A 16,437-nucleotide genomic window follows, 5' to 3' on the forward strand; every position below is an offset into this window, starting at 1 on the left:
CTGCTGCTGAAACTCTCATCCATTCCTTTGCTACCTCTCGACTTAACTCCCCAAACACACTCCCGGCCGGCTTCTTAATACTACTTCCCTGAAATCTTGAACTGATCCAAAAATCTGCTGCCCATGTGTTTATTTTCACCGATTTTAACATCTTCAAGTTTTGCCATTCTGTGCTCACTAACATAAACATTTTCTGAGTGGCAAAGCACCAAGGTTTTGAAATTCATATCCTTATTTTGAAATTTTGGCATCACACCACTTTCGTTTGATAGTCCGTCCAGCTGCAAACCCCTCTGAGATATATCTGAAGAAGGGTCACTGGACACAAAACAGTAATGCTGCTCTCTCTCTCCACAAGCACTGCCAGATAAGCTGAGTTTTACATCAATTTCTGCTTGTGTTACAACTTTCAAGCATCTACTGTCCTTTTGCTTTTTCCTTCAAGACATTTGTTCTCCCTGACTTCCAACCTCCTGTGGATTTCTGGTTTTAACTCCCACCTTTTTCATGTTTTCAGTTCCTAAGGCCATAAGCTCTTGAATTTACTCCCTAAACATCCGTGGTTTTCAAAGTCCCCTTGTTTGTTCAGGATATTCCTTGAAACCTACTTCTTTGGCCAGTTTTGGGTCACTTGTCCTAATAAGTACCTGGTATCAAATATTGTTTTGTGACAACCTTGTGTAATATGTCAGACCATTGGATTGAATCAAATATGTGAAAACATTTAAATTGTTCTTTTGGAAAACATCACTAATCCTTCACGATCATTTGGTAACTCCTTACCTAATAGCATTGCAAGTGCGACTTCACCACATGACCTGCACTGGTTCAGAAAGGTCAAACATCAAGTTCTCCAGATGTAACTGAGGATTGGCAATAGTACTGATACCTTTGGAGAGTGATCCAACGTTCATGTATCTGGATATGGTGAATGAATAGACAATAGGTGCTGGAGTAGGCCATTCGACCCTTCGAGCCAGCACCACCATTCATTACGATCATGGCTGATCATCCACAATCAGTATCCTGTTCCTGCCTTATCCTCATAACCCTTGATTCCACTATCTTTAAGTGCTCTATCTATCTCTTTCTTGAAAGTATCCAGAGAGTTGGCCTCCACTGCCTTCTGGGGCAGTGCATTCCATATATCCATCGCTCTCTGGGTGAAGAAGTTTTTCCTCAACTCTGCTCTAAATGGCCTACCCCTTATTTTTAAACTGTGTCTTCTGTTCTGGACTCACCCATCAGCGGAAACATGCTTCCTGCCTCCAGAGTGTCCAATCCCTTAATAATCTTATACGCCTCAATCAGATCCCCTCTCATCCTTGTAAACTCAAGTGTATACAAGCCCAGTCGCTCCAATCTTTCAACATATGATAGTCCCGGACGCCATTCCAGGAGTTGAGCTCGTGAACCTACGCTGCACTCCCTGAATAGCCAGAATGTCCTTCCTCAAATTTGGAGACCAAAGCAGCACACAATACTCCAGGTGCGGTCTCACCAGGGCCCTGTACAGCTGCAGAAGGTCCTCTTTGCTCCTGTACTCAATTCCTCTTGTTATGAGGCCAGCATGCTATTAGCTTTCTTCACTGCTTGCTGTACGTGCATGCTTGCTTTCATTGACTGATGTACAAGAACACCTAGATCTCGTTGTACTTCCCTTTTACCGAACTTGACTGCATTGAGATAGTAATCTGCCTTCCTGTTCTTGCCACCAAAGTGTATAACCACACGTTTATCCACATTAAACTGCATCTGCCACGTATCCGTCCACTCACCTAGCTTGTCCAACTCACCCTGTATTCTCATAACATCCTCCTCACATTTCACACTGCCACCCAATTTTGTGTCATCAGCAAATTTGCTGATATTACTTCTAATGCCTTCGTCTATATCATTAATATATATCGTAAACAGCTGCGGTCCCAGCACTGAACCTTGTGGTACCCCATTGGTCACTGCCTGCCATTCTGAAAGGGACCCATTTATCACTACATTTTGCTTCCTGTCAGCCAGCCAATTTTCAATCCAACTCAGTATTTTGCCCCCAGTACCATGTGCCCTAATTTTATTCACCAATCTCCTATGTGGGACTTTATCAAAGGCTTTCTGAAAGTCCAGGTACACTACATCCACTGGTTCTCCCTTATCCATCTTCATATGGACATGTTGCAGAACCTGTTGGGTAAGAGAAGTTCAGAAACAGAACAGCGATGGCTTCCTTCTGACTCGAGAGGGTCTAACTTTACTTTTTAATTGAAAAATCTTCAGGTTCATTTATAGTTCTTCACGGAGTATGAATTGTTGAACTTATTCAGCTGCATGTGTACAATAAATTTCTTCAGATGTGAGGTCAAAGAAATTCAAAACTATTCCTCATCCTCCCTCAGACTTTCTCTCACTGTTAAGGTGCCTACTCATGGACTTAGGGGATCCAGGTACATGATTATTTGAAGTTTCCATCCCATTTAGACAGTGGTTAAACAGTCTTTTGGCACGGCAGCCTTCATTGCTCAATTGTTTCAGTTTAGGAGTTGGGAAGTCATATTGAGGTTGCACAGGATGTTGATGAGACCTCTTCTGGAATACAATGTGCGGTTTCTGTCACACAATTACAGGAGGCATATCATGAAGCTGGCGAGCGTTAAGAAGAGGTTTACCAGGATGTTGCCTGGTATGGAAGCTTTGATTTATAAAGAAAGGTTGGGTAGACTTTGACTTTTCTTGCTGGTGCTTAGGAGGTTGAGAGGCGGCCTGTTAGAAGTTCATAAAATAATGAGACATGTAGATAGTATGAATTGTGGTCGTCATTTCCCAAGGATGGGAGATTTCAAGACTAGGGAATGTTTTTAAGTTGGGAGGAGATAATTTAATAAAAAAAAATGCAAGGCAGAACTTTGCAGTGACTGTGAACAAAGCAATGGCAAGTTCCAGCAGAGAAACAGGTGGCAAAGAAACAGGTGACAGCCAGGCATGTGAGGGCTAATGTGTTTCGTTTGCCAGTGACATTCACCGCTTCACAAAGTGGAGAACGTTGAAGTGCAGCAGCGACAGTGATTATTTTGCAGGATATTCACCTTGCAAATGGGTTTTCCGCCAGTATCCCTGATTACATCGCAATCGACAGGATGAAAGCTGCAGCAAGACGTGTGGAGCCAGTGGTGTAATTGATACGGCATCTGATTTTGAATTGGAAGTTTGGAATATTGTATCCTCTCTCACTCGAGTGAAGTTGACAGCTTTTCTACCCTTGCAAATTGACAGACACTCCCGAAGAGGAATGTCTGGCCAACGCTGTTTTTGTCAGGTTCCCAGCAGCTTAAGTGAATGGATTGCTGGGTTTTGGAAATTGAAAATTGAAAGTAAAAGGTAAATGAGTAACTTGAGTGTGGGGCTACTTCAGCTCATTGTATATTTCATATCCCAGCTCATGGCAACAGTACCTATTGTCAGGAGAAACTGCATGTGTTCCACACAAAGCTGCCTTTTGCTGGGAAACCTTGTGTACAGCAGGAGAAGCGGGTAGAACACTGTGTGTATAAGACTGACACTGAGCCACACATTAAACGGTAAAGATAACAAGTAAAGTTGTAAACTTGCTCGCCCAGCTGGCTTGTTTTCGTTCAGACTTTTCGTCACCACGCAAGGTAACGTCATGAGTGAGACTTCCGAAGAAGCGATGTTGTTCTCCTCCACTTGAAATTTATACTGCCCGGTCTGTTCCGGCAACTTGTGTCATTTCGCATTCTGTTCTGTATGGGTTGCATATGGGGTCCAATTCTATTTGTATGCCGACTGCATTATGGATTGAGAACCATGCCTCTAGGAATTCCCATGTGTGGCTATGTTTGGATTGCACTACTACGGTTATGTTGTCCCAGTTAAACTGATGGCCTTCATTATCCGGGTGTACTGATATTAGGGAAAGTTTGTCATGTCATTTTGCTGCCGGCTGATGTTCAAAATTAAAATTATCCGAGCCCCTCAAGGCACTGACCCGAGTTGTGATGTGCAAAGGACAACACACAAAGGAGGATCCTTGTGTGATTGATCCAATGTGATCTGTATGCCAGGGTAACAGTGAAGACTGGTCTTCAACACCCACATTGAACCTGGCTCCACTTGGCCTCCAGTCACCTCTCACAAACTACCATGGCACTTCACTTTTCCTGACCTCCCCTCTATTCTTGTTTTAAACTGATTGCATGCCAGGCAGTTTCAGCTGGCATTGCTGCTGTGGAACTGTAACATGGAGTGAATCGATTTTGACTGATCAATGACATAATTCTCCTTCTCAAGATCAGTCAGTATTTCAGATTTATTACTTTAAATGATAACCATGAACAGGCTACGACAGTGAAGGCACTGAATCGTAATCTCTGGACCAGCAGGAAAGATCAGTTTATGGCACTCAGGACACTGTCTGATTCGGCCTTGCATTCTCCCAACCTTCTGCACATGATGCCCCTCTGCTCTGTTTCGGTTTTGTTACGTCTTGATATATAACAGTCTCCAGTTATCTATTCTTTTGTTATTTCCAATACATGAGACCCTCTTTCCATGTCTTGTGCCTGGCTGCACAGCTCAGTGGTCAGAGCACTGGTCTCAGAAACAAGTGGTTGTGAGTTCGAGCCTGTGATAGTGTTTGTACACACCCTGCTTCAAAGGTCAAAAAGAGCCCTTTAAAAATTATCTGAAATTATAACAGTATCATTTCCTCCACAGGTCGGAAATGTGTTTGAATTTCCACATTGCTGTTTGTCCTTCCACTTGAGGAGGAGCATTTGGAATGGCAGGAAGCAGCTGACATCAGTGATGTTTGGCTGGAAGTACAAGGTGAAGCAGGAAAACTGTAGGTGAGCAATGGGGGAGGAGCACAAACCCAGGGCATCCATCAAATACTTCCATTTGTTGCTGTAAATAGGTTCTAGTTTTGGAGTCTGGAATGGGACAGTAGAGCCAAGTGAGTGACGTTCTGCTTTCTGGGGGTTGCTCTCTCCGAAAGCCTCTGGCACTCTCGGTGGAAGGTGTCCTTGTTAGTTTCCTTCTGTGGGTGAAAATGAGGTTCACTTCCCCGAGGGGGCATGAGCACAGTCTTCCCACCTCAAACTTCAGTTTTGCTTGTTGGTTCCTCAAAGTGTTGACCCAGAAACCCGCACAGCACACACTTCATTGGGGAGACAATGGCCTGAGGTTGTTATCACTGGACACTTAATCCAGAGACCCAGATACTATGTTGGGGACTTGTGTTTGAATCCAGTTGCAGCAGACGGCGGAATTTGAATTCAATACAAACCTGGAATTAAGCGTCTAATGATGAGCATGAATCCGTTATCCTTTAAGGGAAGTAAACAGCCATTCTTGCTTACATGTAACTCCTGACCCACAGCAATGTGGTTGACTCTTAACTGCTCTCTGGACATTTAGGAATGGGTAATAAATGTTAGCCTAGCCAGTGATGCCCTCATCCCGTGAATGAATTTAAAAAGTACGTCAGGAATTCCTCCTGTATGCAATGATAACTGATTTGCTTTGCCCAATCTTTATGCCAACTGAAGTCACCTGACTCTTGAAGTCAGTGACCTTTCATCGTAGTAGAGCTCTCCCTTTCTGCTGGTGTCTTCAATTTCCTTTTTAGTGCCTTCTGCTAAAAGTACCACGCGAGTTGACTGGGGTGTATATACATCGACCACTGTCAATTTCTGTCCCTTGATGTTTCTAAACTGTACCCAGACTCCATTTCACCAGAACTAATATCCATTGTCATTACCATATTAATTTTATTCCGTAACCAGCAAAGCTGACCTACCTCCTCCTTCTTGTCAGTCCTTCCAAGAAACTGAATACCCCTGGAGCCCAGCTTCAGACATCGTAGATATTTTGGTTTCTGGTTTACCAAAACATCCTGGATTCTGGAAAAGTCTGAGTTCAGTAGAAATTAGCAGTTGTAACACTGCTATGTAAGAAAGAAGGAGGAGCAAAAATAAGGAATAAAGCCAGTTAACATGATTTCAATCAGTTGGGAAAGTGCTTAATAATGTCTCTTCATTAAGTATGTTTTAGCAATGCTTTTAAAACAAAAATCGTATCATCTGATTAAATCAACGTGGTCAATCCAGAAGAAGACTTTCCATGATGGAGACAGGGCAGTTGCAGGTAAGTTCAAGGTCACCCTGGGGCCAGGCATGTTTGACAATTTCATTCCTTTTTGATAGTCAAACAAGTGAGGTCGCAAAGAGGAAACCAACAGCTGCATAGCACTTGGATTCCCAAGAGGCACTTTGTAGGGTGTCACACTGGTGGCTAATAGATAAGGGAAGGGCTCTGGAACTGAAGGTAATGTATGAGCATGAATAGAGAGTTGGTGAACATGCAGGACATAACAGTAAGTGTTGTTGTGACTGTGATGAGAGGAGTGCAAAGGATTCGAAGGTCAATGTAAACGTTGAATTAACCTCCAGGATGTTTTTAATGGACTTTCAGGACAGATGAGACCATCCTTCCTCTTGACAGCTGACCAGCCAGTCTGGCCACCAAATAAATTAATAGACGTATTGGTCACATGTGGGCAGGCCTCCTGGTGCCTTCACCTCCATGGGCAATATACCAGGAAGGCTGTTATGGGAAGATGGCGGAGATGGGAAACTGCATCCATGACATGATGCCCACGTTTACAAACAAGCCCTCCCCACATGACAACCGCGTACATGGAGATGAAGTGGAAAACAGCAGGTAACTGCTGGAACAGGTTTTGTGTTCTTTCTCGGGAAGGTTTTCTTTTAAAAAAGAATAAGCCCAGTGACATCACAATGGTTTGCCTGTGATGTCATAAACACAAACAAGAATAAACAATAACTGCTGTGTGTCTTCACTTCATGTTGAGACAACGTGAGGTGAACATTGCAGACTTGTAGCTCTGCAGTTTCAAGTGCGCATCGCTTATTTCTTTTCTCTCCCTCATCAGTGTAATTAGAACTAACACGAATTGAAGCGGAGGGAAAGGAGCAATACCTTCGTGGTATCACTCTTGGTTGTGAGAAGAGTTTTGAGGTAATTTGAATTCAATATATACTGGACACTATTTGTAAAGAAATTGGATTTTAGTACGAATTTCAAAGACGGGAAAACTGGAAAAATGATGTGAATGTGGGGTAACCCGATTGAATTGATGCGTGTATGTTGTGGGTCACAATGGTTCCAGTACTTGCCAAAACCAAAATTATATTGGCCACATTTTTGTGTCCACTCTTTGATGGAGCAAAATGTTTCTTCTGGTCTTTGCTGAAGGTGATATTAGCAGGGAAAATGTTCATCTCGGATGACCACAAGATCCCATTATCACAACAATTCGCAAAAAAAACAAGAATGGAATTCTCCCGTATAAATCATCTACGATTTATCCCTCAGTGAATGTTGTTTCAATGGAGAAACTAGTCATTACCAATTGTTATTCATGAAAACGTGCTTTCTGCACATTAACCAGTGCCTTTCCTACATTACAGCAGCCAAAAAATAGTATTTGGATGAAAAAGGCCCTTTGGGAAATCATTCCCGATGTTCAAGGAGTTGAATTAGAGCAAAGCTTCGTTGAGTTTCATTTTGAACTGAAGTATCTGAAGGGTGATGTCCTGGCTGCTCAGTTGACAAGTTAAAATGTTAAATTGTTGAAGGAAGACCAAGTAGACAGTGAAGGCGCAAATGAATATTTGACATATATAATGAGGCTGAAGTCAGCAGTTGATATTTTTTGGTCTAGTATTTAAGTGTGATCGTACTCTTTCTCTTTTCATGTTGAATTTGGCTTTTACTTTTATGGTGTTTTCATTTGTCTTTTAGGTTTGACGATACTTCACCTTTCTCATTCCTCAGACTCCAACCCACTTTGATTCTGAAAGGTATGAGTTATCATTAATTTTTCACAAAGCACAAGCTTCAATCCAGTTCCTTGTCTCCCTGTGTTCAGTCAGGCATCGACTCACTTATTCCAGACCTCACATGGAAATTTGCCTTTCGAGACAATGGGAACTGCAGATGCTGGAGAATCCAAGATAACAAAGTGTGGAGCTGGATGAACACAGCAGGGAACTGCAGCAGCTTGGCCTGCTGTGTTCATCCAGCCCCACACTTTGTTATCTTGGAAATATTCCTGCTCCTTTGTTCCATTTGCTCATACTCATCTGTGACATATTAAATTAGATTAGATTCCCTACGGTGTGGAAACAGGCCCTTCAGCCCAACAAGTCCAAACCGCCCCTTGAAGCATCCCACCCAGACCCATCTTCCTTTCACCCACACACCCTTCAACACTACGGGCAAATTAGCATGGCCGATCCACCTAGCCTACACATCTTTGGACTGTGGGAGCACCCAGGGGAAACCCATGCAGACACGGGGAGAATATGCAAACTCCACACAGTCAGCCTGAGCCTGGAATCGAGCCCGGGTTCCTGGCACTGTGAGGCTGCAGTGCTAATCACTGAGCCACCGTGCCTCCCATATCCGACGAGATTAAAACAGCAGCGGTCCATTGACACCTCTGAAAAGTAGTAGTTGTCAGCCTTGCATCAATGACAGCAGCCTGACCCTGGAGTCAGACAGTTCTCAGTGTAATATCACTGAGCACAATGAGGACTGATGTGGCAGCCCCCTTGAGCGACCTTGACAGACTGAGCAATAGGTGACCCGACATCTAACTGATGTCTCTACAGTTTCCCAGCTGTTTTCTCCCCACTCCCCACACTGGGTTCAGTCTCCCACTGGGCTGACTGAGTCCCACTCACTGGACTGCAGAGATGTGGACTCTGAGAAGCTGACTGCCTCGGGTGTCCATCTGGCAGTGCCCATTACCCTGTATTAATGCCAGAGACTGCTCTTGGTGAACCTATCCTGCATGAAGGCAGCCTACCTTGCCTCGACTGTGGGTTACTCCCTTTAGATTCTGAGACAGTGCTTCCAGGGTGTGTAGAGTGATTTTTATTTATATATTGATGTGAAAGCTTTGTTGATTTTTATTTTGAGTGGCCTAAAAAGTCTGAAACCTGACGTCCGTGTTGGCTTAGTTAGGATTTTAGAGTTGTGTTTTCTAAGCAAGAGCAATGTGATATCAGAAGAGCAAACAGATCATGGACAGATGTAACTACACTGAAGTCAGCATTTTATCTTTTTTGGTCCAGTATTTAATTTTTATGGCAGTCTTTCTCTTTACATGTTTAATTTTGTTTTGTCTGTCATGATGTTTTCATTTATCTTATAGATTTGACTGTTATTTCCGGTCAGTCAGCTTGCCGAAGCAGTCAGATTTCCGTCATACTACTCTGAATAAAAATGGTTTGTACTATCCTTGGTTTTTTACACATGACAAATTCCAATCCCCGATTACTTATTCTTCATATTCCAATATACCATCCAACACTCACTCACTCGCACGTTCTTCCACGATGTGCAAGATGTTTTATATATTTGGTCACAGGTTTGTCCCATTTCATTCTGAGGGAGCTGAAATATTTGAAGGCTGATGCTCTCGTCTGCTCACTTGGCCTTTTAAAGTTTCAATTGTTCTAAGGAAGAGCAAGATGATATTGAAAGAGTAAACAACATTTGTGTTGACCATGAGGGATTGTCCTTCTCAACTTCTCCCCGTGCCTGACATGCTGGTTAAACAACCACCAGCTGTCTCTCTCTCTCACTCATGTGAGCACAGCCCTATGATGTGGTGTGATAATGGTGACTTTTTTTTTCGAAAGGTGGGTCACTTTGAAACAGACAAGCGGGTTTTTCTTGTGATAATCACTGACTGTTTATGTCAGGAAATATCTATTGCTGCACTTTTCAAATCCAAGCTATGTCCGTTGGGTGTGAAATCTGGCGACAGACGTTTTTCCAAAAATGTTGTCCGTTGGAGCTTCTGAAGTTGGAGTCTGTTGGGTTCATTCAGAACTTCAAGACTGCCATTTATGTTATGCCAGTGTATTCACGGTAAATGGATAAATGGTGGATAAATGGAGTTAAGAGAGAAACACATCATGATGTGATACAATGGAGCAAGCTCAAGAGACCTTATTCCTATGAATTCAGAAAATATCGTTTAAGTTCTGAGATATTCAGCAAGCAAACTGTAAGACAAATGGAGTAACAAAAGTATGCTGTGTACTAGGATAGAGATCTGTTCAACTTTTCTAATTGGTATTAATTAAGTAAGCGACGTGCAAATTCTTCTTTTCAATTTAAGACTGAGATAGAATAGTCACCCAATTTACATTCATGATGAACATAGAACAACGACATAATCATGAAGAGGAATTGTGTCCCTTGATGTAGTGTAGTGGGGGTGGTGAACATAACTGTCATGTTTTTCGTAAATTTTTGACAATCATCATGACTAGAACTAACTTATAGCCACAAACTGGAGTGTGTTAATAGGAGTTAAGTGTGGACATTAGATGGTGTTTCAATCACTGCCCACATTCCACTGCTCTGCCACATGCTGTGCCTGGCAACCTTCAGTTAACAAAGTCCAAATTTGAACCAGATTTGCAAACCAGTTCCTGAATTTGAAACAAGAAGAGAACATGTCATCTGTCAGGCAAGCTAGTGTGTTGTGGCATTTTGACTACGAGAGGTAAATAAAACAATGTTCATGTGGAACTCTACTTAATATTTGAAACCTGAATGTGCACACTTCAGTTGATTTTCTCCACTGCATAATTAACTTCAACTCTTCCATCCTGCTTTTATTGACATGTTAATATCTGCTTGAGAGATTTCCTCCATGCCTGTTGATTGCTTACTAATTGCATATGTTCAATATGCTGTGAAAATGCACCAGTTTTGAATTATCGCCGCAAAAACTGTGCGTTGAGGGACTGTGATTTACTGTGCTCGATTATTTTTTTTTCCTTTTTGCTGGCATTGTGAAAACTTAGAACACTGAAGGGCACATCCTTCCATAGATATCCTGCCCTTTCTTCTGTTACACCGTGCGATGAATGGGAAGGAAAGGAGCGGGAAGAATGATTATGAAGTAAATTTGAGTAGGGGAGCTGATAGCCTGGTACCACAACAACAGAACAGATGGAAGGAATGAGAAGTAGGGTGAGAGAGGAAGGAACAGAGATTTCACCATTAAAAATGGTGAAAGCAATGTATTGACAGCTGGTAGCCTTTATTTTAGTAACGTATTGCAACCATTCAATAGTTTTGCTCTTGTAATATTTAAACATGGACATTACGTAATTTCTCTTGCTGAGATTGTCAGCATGGTCATAAAACATCAATTTATTTTTAATGTTATTTGTCTTACTGGATCAAAATATGGTGACACATAAACAATTTGAGCTTCAAAATCTCCCCTTCCCCTACCGCATCCCAATACCAGCCCAACTCGTCCCCGCTTCCCTAATCTGTTCTTCCTCTCACCTATCCCCTCCTCCCACCCCAAGCCACACACCCATTTCCTTCTGTCTAACCTCATCCCGCCCCCTTGACCTATCCGACCTCCCCAGCCTGACCTATCCCCCCCACCTCACCACCTACACTCACCTTTACTGGCTCCATTCCTGCCTCGAAACTTGTCTGTCTCCTCCCCACCGAACTTCTCCTCTATCCATCTTCGATCTGCCTCCCCCTCTCTCCCCATTTATTTCAGAACCCTCTCCCCCTCCCCTTTTTCTGATGGAGGGTCTAGGCCCGAAACATCAGCTTTTGTGCTCCTAAGATGCTGCATGGCCTCCTGTGTTCACCCAGCTCCACACTTTGTTAGAGATAATGGGAACTGCAGATGCTGGAGAATTCCAAGATAGTAAAATGTGAGGCTGGATGAACACAGCAGGCCAAGCAGCATCTTGTGCTCCTAAGATGCTGCTTGGCCTGCTGTGTTCATCCAGCCTCACATTTTATTATCCACACTTTGTTATCTTTGTTTGAAGGTTATGCTTTTCTTCAGTCATGCTTTTTTATACTTGTGTGGGGTAAAGTTCTTAAAACGACAACTTCATTTAATTGAAACACATTTTGTACAATTTTCTATTACTTGGAACAAGTCTTGGAAATACATTTCCTGTGATTACAGACAATTCATCATTCTGACTGAACCGGCCAGCTACTCTGGCAAAGTTGAGAGGTTCACATTGGATTTCAAATTTCAAATCAGGCTCCTTAAAGAGTGCTCCAATTCCCTCCTTTGCTGACATGCTGCACCCTGACCCCTGCCCAATCCCAAAGGTATATTCATCTGCTGACATGAAGGAAACTGAATTTGATATAGGGGTGCTTGATGCGATTTGAACTATGAAGTTCTTTGTGAGAGTTCTTAATTTCTTTTGCACACTCCACAGTATCAAGTATGATAACCCTTAGGCAGCACATTGGAAGAGACCTTGCATAGCACGAGCTGTGGAACAAAAAAAAACAGAGGTTTCCTTTTTCTTCAGTTTCTCCCTCCTTCTATTTTCCGCCAAGTCAGCAAACATTTTACACCTCTCTGTTTTCCTACCAGTTATGTAAGCTTGCTTTCAAGAGTAATTAGATTCCTAAAAACAATATTGTTCAGAAATGTGAAGTCAGTGATATTGTTAGCAGAGAATTCAAACAGGATTGAAGCCAGACTGTCTAATTTCCGGTAGCTTGCTGTGGCCTCGAGCTGTAGACAGAAGTTGCTGTACATAATTCCACATTTACTCTGTTGTGGAAACTTGCTGGCCCATCTGATGACTGGATTGAAGTAGAAATTGAGAAATAGTGGGTGGTCAGCTGAAGGGATTTAATATTAAATGTTTATTTACTTAAAATGATGGTTTAATATTCTTGAGATCGATACAAAATAACTCCAAGGCTCAAATTTCTGTTTTATATGAATCTAGCTGGCCATGTTTCTGTGATGTTTTGACTTTAACTTTGTATTTTCTTTGAATGGTTCAAGTAATACATGAAGTGACCAGCTGCTTTATCATTGGATTGAACATATTGTATCTCCTCATCAATGGTATTCCCCTCCAGCCCTTCAATGCTCATATCTTTGCACTTCTAATTCTGGCCACTTTGATTTTCCCTGCATGCTTGATCTTCTTTATTCTGTCATTGGTGTGTTCAGCTACCCAGTTCTGCGACACTCTTCCAAAACATCTCCTCTTTGTCCTCAAAACCAATCTTTCTGACCAAGCTTTTGGTGGCCTGTCCTAGTTTTAGCTTCATGAATCTTGGAGTGATTTTTAAATGATTATGTAAATGTGAAGCATTTTGAAATGTTTCTACCATGTCAGAGATCTGTACAAATAAACGTTGTTCCTGCATCACATTTACTTTTTAAATTCGTACTCTCTGTAGGCATCAGGAGATGAGCTTCCATCACATCTCACTGTCAATACCTCCAACGTTCAAATTCTTAACTCTGAGACCTCAAAAAGACTCGTCGAAAATTTTGTAATCGCTCTCATGAACAAGGAGCGTTTCTACATCTGCACATTCTTTTCGACATACCAAGCATATACCACTGCTGAAAGTGTGTTGTACATCCTCCTGGACAAGTGAGCATAAATCTAATGAGCATCTCCTTTGTTTAATGGTAATGATAGAAAAGTATGTTCTTTCGAGTAATTTTTGTTATTAATCCTTCTGGCAATGAATCGCTGAAACTAGCCATATGGAAACAACTCTCAGGAAACTGAGAATCTCCATCCAACCCTCAGTCAGGGAGACGATTTTTTGTTCATTGAAGACATGAACTTACCTGCACCCAAATCCCTCGGACGTTAAGCTCTGCAAATTTGGGCTTTAACTTTCATCCAGTTTCATCAGAAAAGTCCACATTTTTTAAAGTATTCTGGAGGATTTTATCCTCCACACAGATGGTTTTATCCTACACCTTCTGCCCAAAAGGTCCAGATTCAAATTCTATCTCCTATGTCATGTGCCATAATAAGTTTGAATAACTTGATTAAAAGTAATTAGACTTGAAGTCCTTCATAAAGAGAGACTGCAGTGGGACTGATGAGCTTGTTTGTTTACAACAAGGCAAAGCAGTCCTTCAGCTCTCCTGTTTTGTGCCCCCATCGCTTTCCAATATCCCTGATCCCAAATGGTGGCACAAATCATGTTTAAGCACCCGGCTAGTGATTTGGGACAGAAGTGAATAAAACATACTCACAAAACATAATGCTGAGACAGGTGCCAATGTATTTTTGATTATTTTTTCGCAATAATGAAGCGATCGAGAACCAGTACAATACAACGATTAAAAAGTGTGGTGAATGTATTAGGACAATGTCTAGACCTTGGTATTAAAGATAAACAGTGACGTTGACTTCCTTCAATGCTTTTTATGTAGTTTGGCGCTTCCTACAACTATGTTTGGAATGTTTAAGTTTCTGCATGTAGTGAATGGAAAAATGTTACTTTAATTGAAAGAAGCCTATTAATTGTCTGTAATAACAAAGTGTGGAGCTGGATGAACACAGCAGGCTCTGCAGCATCTTAGGAGCACACACGCTGACGTGTCAGGCCTAGAGCCAGCTTTTGTGCTCTGAGGATGCTGCTTGGCCTGCTGTGTTCATCCAGCTCCACACTTTGTTAATTCGATTCTCCAGCATCTGCAGTTCCCATTATCTCTGATCAATTGTCTGTAAGTCTGTGTTGGGCATAACAATCAAAGTTTGGAAGCTGAGTCCAGGGTGAGGAACCTTCATTGCAAAACTAAAATGTTGGTCAAATGAATGTCTGCTTCCAACTGAAATATGCAGGAATACCGCAATTCTGTAATAATGGGTGAAATGTTTTTCAAATGACATCAGTGATGGTTTCTCTCGTCACCTCAGTTTTTATACATTAGTTTTTTGCACGTTGGGTGAGCATTGAACAGTTTATGTACTTCACAAATGGTGTTTTGGGGTAACTTATCAAAGCTCAGTTCGGGTACAAAGCGATTCTCACCACTGCTGACCTTCAATTGATGTACCTCTGACATTAGAGGGATATCCCTGGGTAGGAAAAGTTTCCCAAATGTGCTATGGTTATAAAATTTGAGAAAATCAGCAAATAACCAGAGATGATTAGATTTTTCTTCAAAGCAGTAAGCTAATGAGCTGGCTTTCATGAACCCAATGGGTTGCAGAAATCGATCCAGCTGGACCTTTCAAAAGTGAATTTGGGTTTCTCTTTTTGCCTGTTGCCAAAATATTCTCTTTCTTTGCCCAACTAAATAAATGTTCCAGCAGAATAATTCCAGCAATAAGCTTCTGAGTTTTTAAAAAAGGGTGACCCATTCTTGCCGTAGAATTTGAAACATCACAGCTCACTCATGTGTCTCATGTTATCTCTCAGAGGTGAGATAGTGGACAACGATTCTTCGCAGGTTATTACTTTCTTATTTGCTTTTGTGTTAGGCCGGTGGTCATTCTTAGATGATGGTATTCTTTGAAAGGTAAAACGAAAATTTCGTAAAACCAAGGAATCTCAGCAAACTGTGGTTTGTTGAAATTTGAGGAGTTTGGTTCTCATTAAACTCTAAGGTAGCTGTGGTTAAGACAGTCATCTGTTATATTTACTGTCTCCTCCTTTCACAATGTAGCTGTTTATTACTTTGGCTGCTTTGATCTCTAACTTGTCCATTGTCTTTTGGTGAAAGTCTCCATCTGCAGGGAGATTCTTGGAGTTTTTAAAAAGTCAACAACAAAATGGCTTCCATGCCATTCAAATTTCAAACCCATTTTACCAATTGGACAGATTTTGTGTTTAAGATTAGTGTTTGAGTCAACCATTTTAATTCGGCTAAAAGATCATCATAATTCAACGGATGTTTATAGCATCCGTTCACCTTACACGCACCCTACATTTCAAAATTTTCCTTTATCCGTGGTGAAAGGGAGAAACAGTCTGACTAGATGCTACAGTTATTTTGGTGTTCTGTAATTAGATCCAGGGAATTCATCTCTTTTTACTTAAGTGTTCTCATTTACTGAGGTTTTTATTTGAGACAGAGAATTAACTTGAGTTCAAAATGGTTAGGATCGTATAGTATGACTATAATTTTAAAAATCTGTTCCTGCCCAAGTTTTCCAAGTGTTGACGATCAGTCCATGACTTCTGAAGGAATGAATTTGTGACTGACAGATTTGGTGACGTGACAAAGATGCGCTAAAAAATTAACCTTAGAGGACTTCGGAATACTGCAGAGAAATATAGGTTTAGCAAGTCGTCAACGATCTGACAAATAGAGTTGTATATGGTAAATTTGAAGTCCATTTTGGCAGAAAGAATAGCAGTTTTGTTTTTATTGAGGGAGATTGCATTGCTCTGAGATACAGTGGAATCTGGGTATCCTCGTGCATGAATCACAAAATGATCGTGTACAGACATGTTAAGTAATTTGGAAAGCAATTAAATGCAGAGCAGAGCTCTGGAATATTGTAAATGCAAAGATAAACAGATACTTGTTGAGGGAGAGGA

General features: G+C 41.6%; 1 protein-coding gene across 1 annotated transcript in view; it reads left to right on the forward strand.

Moving 5' to 3' along the window:
• Positions 1–16,437, forward strand: part of LOC132208671 (ral guanine nucleotide dissociation stimulator-like 1) — a 60,023-nt gene that overhangs the window by 1,361 nt on the left and 42,225 nt on the right. The window contains exons 2-7 of the mRNA XM_059644095.1: positions 4,726–4,856; positions 6,484–6,732; positions 6,965–7,050; positions 7,837–7,895; positions 9,254–9,327; positions 13,321–13,520. Of these exons, the coding sequence (XP_059500078.1) occupies positions 9,325–9,327; positions 13,321–13,520 (203 nt within the window). The 5' untranslated portion in view covers positions 4,726–4,856; positions 6,484–6,732; positions 6,965–7,050; positions 7,837–7,895; positions 9,254–9,324. The remainder of the gene's footprint in view (positions 1–4,725; positions 4,857–6,483; positions 6,733–6,964; positions 7,051–7,836; positions 7,896–9,253; positions 9,328–13,320; positions 13,521–16,437) is intronic.

Source organism: Stegostoma tigrinum, unplaced genomic scaffold (assembly GCF_030684315.1).
Source record: "Stegostoma tigrinum isolate sSteTig4 unplaced genomic scaffold, sSteTig4.hap1 scaffold_50, whole genome shotgun sequence".
Taxonomy (NCBI): domain Eukaryota; kingdom Metazoa; phylum Chordata; class Chondrichthyes; order Orectolobiformes; family Stegostomatidae; genus Stegostoma; species Stegostoma tigrinum.